Source organism: Microtus ochrogaster, chromosome 1 (assembly GCF_000317375.1).
Source record: "Microtus ochrogaster isolate Prairie Vole_2 chromosome 1, MicOch1.0, whole genome shotgun sequence".
Classification (NCBI taxonomy): domain Eukaryota; kingdom Metazoa; phylum Chordata; class Mammalia; order Rodentia; family Cricetidae; genus Microtus; species Microtus ochrogaster.
The window spans coordinates 104,736,861-104,744,790 of NC_022009.1; the positions used below are offsets into that span (position 1 = coordinate 104,736,861).

Sequence of the window (7,930 nt, forward strand, 5' to 3'; positions counted from 1 at the left end):
AAGAAGCTTTACTAGATTCTAGATGATTCTAGAATGCAGATTTTAGATACATAACTTATGTAGAAATATTTATAATAGTAAATAAAAGCATAATGTAAAACAACTTGGTAGGGTTATGGATGATTTGTGCTTATCCATTTTTAGAATTTTCTATGAATTGTGCAGCTTTATTTCATTTTAATGGGAATAAAAAATAAAGAAAAAAATTTATGATAAGCTAGCTTGCAGAAGTCTCTTAAGTAAAAATAACAGTATTCAGTATTATTCTTTTAATAAAGCAAGAAGCATGATGATTAATGAAATTTTGCACTGACTTGCTTTGGAGCGGACAGAAAACCAGTTTTCCTCTACCACTTATCCAATGTGGCTCTACATGAATAGTCTCTCTTAGGCTCAGTTTACCCCCTTGTAAAATGAGGGTGAAACCTGTACTGGATGGTTGCTAGGAGAATTGAGTTTTGAAAAACTCCTAACTTGATAAAGATTCTCAAATTTAATCCCATTCCAGTGTGTAGCTCATTAGTAAATACAAAAAGTAAGATGAGAAAGAATCCATTTGTAAAGAGAGAAAAATAAGTATGAGCGATAACTTGAGCATGCAACAACAATTCTGCCACACTGTTGTGCTGGAATCATTTATGCAATACCCGTTAAGTGGTTGCTAAACCTTACTGAACACACTTGAACAATGTTGCAGCCTGTTATTCCCACATATACATTGACACACAACTGAAGCAATCTGCAGGTACAGTAAAGCTGAGTGGCTTTTAGTGTATTCTTCAGGTTGAGTAACCGTCACCACTGATTCTAGAATATTCCACTCCCCCCCACAACTCACAAAGAAAGATCATACCTTTGAGTAGTTAGCTCTTACCCTCTAGCTCTTGGTAGTCACTAATCTTCCTATTTCTGTGGGTTTCCCCATTATTATGTATGTTGTATGAGACTATGCAGGGTGTGGCTCGCCAGTCCAGCTTTTGTTCTCAAGAGAATCCACGTTAAGCACAGTCAGATTTATCGTGATGATTAGCTAGCATCCCAGATTTTTTTTTTAAAGAGCATTGGTTATCAAATCATCAGTTGATGTGGATTTGAATTATTTATACATTTCTGATAATGTGAATAATGTTGCTATGGATACTCCCGACAAGGTTCTATGTGTGTTCTTATTTATTTGAAGACAAAGTAGCAGGCCTCCCTCCTGGTGGCATTTTCACATATCCCTTCCGGTCCTGTCTGTTCTTCTCTCCCATCTCTCTGCATCCCCTGTTGTCATCTTCTGTCCTCAGAAATGCCCTCTCCACTCCCATAGCCTCAAAACCACTTCTCCCTTAAAGGCCTCTGTCTGGTTTCTTGGCATCCACACTGTTTCCAGATAAACACACATAAAAATTGGAAGCTGAGATCCATGTCTGAGAAGGAGCATGTGCACTTGTCTTCCAATCCTGCGTCACCTTGTTTAATATAGTTCCATCTTCACCTATGCTTCCTTTTCACGGATGACTACGTTTTCATTGTGAATATGTCTCTCTGCTGATGGACATCTAGTCTGGTTCTGTTTCCCTGCCGCTGTGAACATGGGTGTGCAGATATCTCTGTCACAGGGTTCGAGTCCTTTGGTTATGCATCAGAAGCAGCACAGCACATTCATGTGGGAATTCTAGTTTGGGTCTTTAGAGAAGCAGCGGCCCCATTCTCCACGGTGGCTGTACCACTTGACCCCGCCTCCAACGACGGCTAGGGTTCATCTTTCCCCACACCTCCATCGGTGTTCGCTGTCATTAGCTTTTCTGCTGAAAACCATTCTGACCTGGGTGAGATGGAATCTCAAAGTCATTTTATTTGTATTTCTCTGACGGATAAAGATGTTGGGTACTTTCTCAAATTTCTACTCACCGTTTTTCTTCTTTTGAGAACCACCTGTTCAGTTCCCTGGCTCATTTATTAACTCGCAGTCTTGGTGCTTCGGGGAGGAGGGTTAATATTTGCCTCCCTTTGTCTATTCTAGATATTAATGCCCTGTCTGAAATATACCTGGTCAGGAGTTTCTCCCTTCTGTGGTTCTCTTTGTGCCTCTGGCTGTCTCCTTGCTATGCAGAAGCCGTTTAATTTCCTGTGATCCCTTTCGCTGCTGGGTTGCTTTGCCGAAAAATGAATGCCACTTGCTGTATCTTGAGGTGCTGTCCGCCCCCCTTTGCTGCTGATTTTTAAGTATGACAGTTTCAGCCTTTCGTGTTGTGAACTGAGTATTTATTGACAGTGTTGTTTTCCCTCTTTCATTCTAGCTTTATTGCATCTGTATTTTTGGTTATCTTTCCTGTTTCATCAAAACTGGGCATTTTATATAATATCACATAGCTATTTTGAATCTCAGATGCTCTCTCTTCTCCGGGTCTGAAGGCTGCTGTTATGGGGTGACTTTTTAAACTTCACTCTATGAAGCTGGCGTTTTCCCTCATGAGCGGCCACTTTACATTCTGCTGGGTTTGCTAAGTGGTTACTTCGGAATTTGCAGGAAAATTTAAAGTGCTTGGAATCAATAACTCTCTTCCTTCCTGGGGGACTCTGCATATATGTTTGGACGGGCTCTCCATACCCAGCCAGGAAAATCCCAACTCTGCCTTTGCCTTCCCTTCTGCTCCTTAGCACCTCAAATTTAGCCAGAGGTGAGCTTAGGTCTTTCCTAAGTCTTTCCCAAGAACACACATGGTCTAGGTCTTGAATATGGTGCTGCAGATACCATGAAGTGTGCTGAAGATTCAGTGCCCCCCCCCCCCGCTTTTTGACTTTCTTGGTTAGTTTAGTTTTAAATAGTAGTAGCCATGGAATTAAATGATGGCTTCAATTTGTTCCAGCAAATTCTCCAGAGAAGGCCAAAGAAGAGCTTTGCAGCCAGAGATTGGTGACTCCCATAGTATGTGTTTGGCTCCTGGTTTTACCATAGGCACAGGTTGTTGGTTTTCTCGGAGGTAAGGGGCAAGCGTAGGACTAGGGAAAATTAAATTCTGCATAACTCAGTGTTCTCACCAAAACCCAAAGTTTTTTTTTTTTTTTGAAAAATTTGAGATTTGCTATGAATTTTTGATTTCTAGAGTTCTAAGGTACTTGTCTTACTTCTCTTTGTTCCAGGACAGGCTGAAATAAGGGGCAAGCGTAGGACTAGGGAAAATTAAATTCTGCATAACTCAGTGTTCTCACCAAAACCCAAATTTTTTTTTTTTTTTTGAAAAATTTGAGATTTGCTATGAATTTTTGATTTCTAGAGTTCTAAGGTACTTGTCTTACTTCTCTTTGTGTTTCCGGGGGAGAGAAAACATTTCCCTGCGTAGAAGGAAAATGGCAGGTCTCTACTGTGTCGTTGTTGCTGAGACAATTCTCTAAGATAGTTTTAAAAGCACTGGAGCTGGAGCAGCCTCTGCTGTCTCAAAGAAGAACCCAAGGAAGCAACCTGCACAAAGCTGCCTAGGTCAGTCAGAGACGATTCCACCGGATCGAAGAACAGAAATCCGTGTGCTGGTATTAGTCCCTGTTCTATATCTTGGCCTCTCTCTGTTCTTGCCTTTAATTTGAATTAAAAGGTAAGTAGCAAATTGGTCCTCCTCACCTCTTTCTAGACAGGGCCTTCCACGGTGGGTACCTGATGAGTTACTACTGGAGCCTGGCCCTTTGTGTGCCCTTTGTGTGCCCACGTTTGCAATGGTTGACCCATAGCTGCAGCGAGATGATACCACGTGGTTGCCTAAGACGGGGCTGTAGGCAGAACGTGTCAATGAAGACTTCTTACTCCAGACCGGAGGAACGGGGTCAGCCATATGTGGCAATACAGTTTTGTTGTTGTTGCAGACAGCGGTGACAGAAAAATTATGATCAATGCTTATTTTATTTCAGTGGAAGATACAATTCCGTTAATCAGAAGATAGCGAACGCCAAGAAAGGACCAGTAAAAAAGGTGACAAGATCAAACCATCTTCCAAAACTCAACCCGTGACTCCAGAGCTGGGCAGACTTCAATTTTTTTCCATCTTTTCTTCATCCAGAATCTACAGTTTAGGAGGCGGACGTTCATCACATTTCTCAGGAGAGGAAATAGATAAGGAAGAGCGGCTTCTCTCGCTCTTTCAAAAATTGATTCCGCTGACTGCATAAAAGTCATGTGTCTCCAGTGACTCCAAGTAACCAATACCTGTGCTTGTGGTTCTTACTGTGTCCTAGCAGGGGGCCTGAAGGCTGATGTCATTCCGGTAGTCTGCTCTGACTATGCCGCCAACTGTGTGTTTGGCTTCTAAGTTGTCCATTAGCTAAAATTTTATGTGTAGGTATAAAATCTTTATGCAATGTTAGGTTACATCCTGCTCACGCACCTCAGCTTTTTAAAAACCAAGCACAGATCACATTCATATGGGAGTGTGGCTGAGCTGTCCCCAGTGACCTCATCTGTGCACTGCGTGGCTCTCAGCGCCCTACTCTGCTGGTCACCTCCAGGGTTTGGGGCAAATCTTATCACCTCATGTTTATCACCCACATCTATAAAATGACTATGGTAAATTGTATAGTTTATAAGATTTCTTGCCGTTCTAGAAAAGCTTATTCAGTCTCAGGGGCTGGCCACTGAGTATGTGGTATTAAAGTCACATTGTGGTGTTTATTAGCTCACAACAGTGGTCTGATTCTTTGGATCAGCTTCTCAAGAGCTTGGAATACTGCAGACTAGCAGTAAACAGAGCATGAATAAGGGAAGATTTGTTTTAAGACCCATAAACTTTAATGAATCCTATTCATGTTTAGGGAAGCTTGTGATTTAGATGGGTTTTGTAACTGTAATCTAGGCCAGGAAAACCCATATAATTTACCAGCCCATTTTAATAAGAGAAATGATTGGAATTTAAATTTCCTGTGCATGTTTTAACGAGTGGAGCTTTGACCCATATCTAATGAGAGGTGTCATTTGCTTCTTCCTATATGCAAGGGACTCACATCTGCGTGTATGTGGAATATGTGCACACGTGGGCGGATGACATCTGTGGCTGCCTGCATAAGACCTACACAGGGTCAAACCAGTCATCCTTTCAGCTCCAAGGGCCCCAGCCCTAGCCGAGGAGCTAGTGAAGATGGGAGCTGCCAGGGAAGGGGGAGTCCATTTTCTTTTAAGGGTGTGGTCCCTGGTAGGTTCACAATTCTCCAGTAGATGGCTCTACATCCATGCATTTATGTGTAGCACTAACTAGCTTCTATGGAATATATATGTATATATGTATATATATGTGAGATCAGGGAGGAGGTGGGGTATGTATGATATAAATACATTGTATGCAAAAAATAAACTGTACTAATAAAATGGAATGTAGGCATAATAGTGACTTTAATGTACTTATTTTCTTTTCCTTTATTCTCTTTGCTCTAAGTTTGTTTCTCGGGACCAATTTTTTCTCCAGGCTTTGGGTATCATTTTCTGCATATTATATCCATATGATTTTGATTGGGCTGGGCATTAGTAATTTCACGTTGTGGATTATAATGTTGTTATGAGCATTTAAGTTGTTTACAGTTCTGCTTAGTCTTTCAGACTTCTGTTGGAGTGAGTCAATTTCCCCATGAGCTAGGTTACTAGCTAGTCTGAGGCCCTGGTAAAGATACCCTGGGTGACACACAGCAACACTTAACTATGCCCGGCCCCAGCTTGGATACCTCGAGACTTGCAGACATTCTGCTTCACAGCTTTGCCCCTTGTACCTTGGTGTCCAGCAAGGGCTCATGGTCACCTGTGAAAACTTGGGCTTCTGTTTTTGTACAAGTCTTTGTGTTCTGCAACGTCAGCTTCTTTCTCCAGCTCCTGCCTCCTCAGCTGTGGGAAGTGGTCCTGTTAGTGTGGTGGCCCCTTCCCTGAGGACTGTGCTGTGCTATGGGGAGGAACTGAGCAGACGCAGGGCTTGCTGCATTGCTGCATTGCTCAAGGCTCACGTTCTCATGTCTGCAAACAACCGTCTCGTCTATTTTCATCTACCCCTCTGCTCAGTCGCAGTGAATGGATAAATTTGGCTTCGCCACTCCTTCAAGGGCAGAATTAAAGAGCTCATCCACTTGATACTAAACTTTTTTTAAAGCAAAGAAAATGTATTAAAATGCAACCTAAAAATAGGTTTTGGTTTTTCAGTCATTCTATTTCTTTGTGTTAGTGCCTGGATAAAACGGGGCACGTGGCTTTGTCTTGTCTTCCCTGCCACGGAAGTGAAGAAGAGGAAAAGAGAATTTGGTGATCAAACTGCTGGACTGTAGTCCGGACTGCTTTATTCTCAACCAGCAGTTCCCTTTCTCCATGAAACACACGTGAAGATCATGATTCACAGGTGGGGAGCACTCTGTTTACCAGTGTGAAGTTCGTACATGCTGGGTTGTAGTATATGTTAAAAACTTTTCAGGAGCACACGGCTGTGCTTAGTGACAGGGGTAAAGAATTGTGAGTGACCCTATATCAAACAGATAAACCCATTGGTGTCTTCCTTCTGGTGGTCACTGTGGGTTTGTCTTAGTCTTTGTCTTTGAGGCACGGTCCTGTTACACATTTTACTGTAGTGGCTCACCTTGGTTATCTAGGAAGAGGGAGTCACAGTTGAACTGTGTCCATCAGATAAGCCTGGGGGAGGGCCTGCAGAGCATTTTCTGCCTAGCTAGTTCATGAAAGCAGGCCTAGTCACCATGGGCATCATCACTCCTGGGTAGGTGGTCCTGGATTGTAAACAAGGAGCCAACCCCATTCTTCCCATGGTCTCAGCTTCGAGCCCCAACTTCACTCAGAGATTGCCCGTGAAATGGAAATAAACCAAATAACCCTTCCCTCTCCTAAGCTGCTTTCTCTAATGTTACATCATAGCAACAGAGGACTAAGCTAGAATTCCTCGGCTGGCTATTGCCATCTTCCGCCCCCAGCTTCTGAAATGCTGGCACCACAGACATGTATCACCGTGCACAGTCAGAACAAAAATCTAAGCATAAAACACATACAACATTTCTAGGACTGGCCCACAAAAACATCCAAGATCCTTCTCCTTGGCTGTGCCTCCTCCCCACTCTGGTCTTCTTTTATGCTCTCTGGATGTTTTAGAAACACATCCATGTTTTTTGTTTGTTTGTTTTGGTTTTTCAAGACAGGGCTTCTCTGTAGCTTTGGAGCCTGTCCTGAAACTTGCTGTTGTAGACCAGGCAGGCCTTGAACTCACAGAGATCCTCTTGCCTCTGCCTCTCAAGTGCTGGGATTAAAGATGTGCACCACCACCGCCTGGCAACATAGCCATGGTTTTAATGGGCTTATTTTAAATTTCATTTATCCAGTCTGTTTCTATGAGTGATTTTTCTCCTGGTTCCTGAACTCATTTACTGCCCATTATATAATTTTTATTGGGCTTTGCATTTGTGTAATTTTATACTGTTGTTGATTTTTTTTTTAGCTTCATTCCTGTAAACATTTAAACTACATTTTTTTTTAAGAAAAAAAAATGTGAATGCTGCCAGGTAGTGGTGATGCATGCCTTTAGTCCCAGCACTCGGGAAGCACAGGCAGGCAGATATCTGTGAGTTCAAGACCAGCCTGGTCCACAAGAACTAGTTCCAGGACAGGCACCAAAGCTACACAGAGAAACCCTGTCTCAAAAAAACCAAATAAGTAAGTAAATAAAGAAATAAGCAAATAAATAATGAAGATAAAGACAAAGGGAATGTGAATGCAGGGGATCAGATCCAGGCCCTCAGTCAGGCAAGCACCTTACTGACAGAGCCAGCGCCTCAGTACCATGCTACTATATAGATGAAATTACATTATCCAAAAAAAAAATAATAATAAATAAGCTACTACTATGTTATAGTACAGTGATTTAAAAGGGCTCTAGAGGCGTCTCTGGACACCCTTGTTCATTCAGAAAATGAGCCCTCAAGCCGG

At 42.3% G+C, this 7,930-nt stretch overlaps 1 protein-coding gene across 2 annotated transcripts in view; it reads left to right on the forward strand.

The window, feature by feature from the left end:
- Positions 1 to 4,069, forward strand: part of Ccdc169 (coiled-coil domain containing 169) — a 28,810-nt gene extending 24,741 nt beyond the window's left edge. For both annotated transcript variants that reach the window (XM_005343990.1, XM_013348354.1), the window contains one exon: positions 3,889 to 4,069. In XM_005343990.1, the coding sequence (XP_005344047.1) occupies positions 3,889 to 3,988 (100 nt within the window). In that variant the 3' untranslated portion in view covers positions 3,989 to 4,069. The remainder of the gene's footprint in view (positions 1 to 3,888) is intronic.
- Positions 4,070 to 7,930: the final 3,861 nt, after the last annotated feature.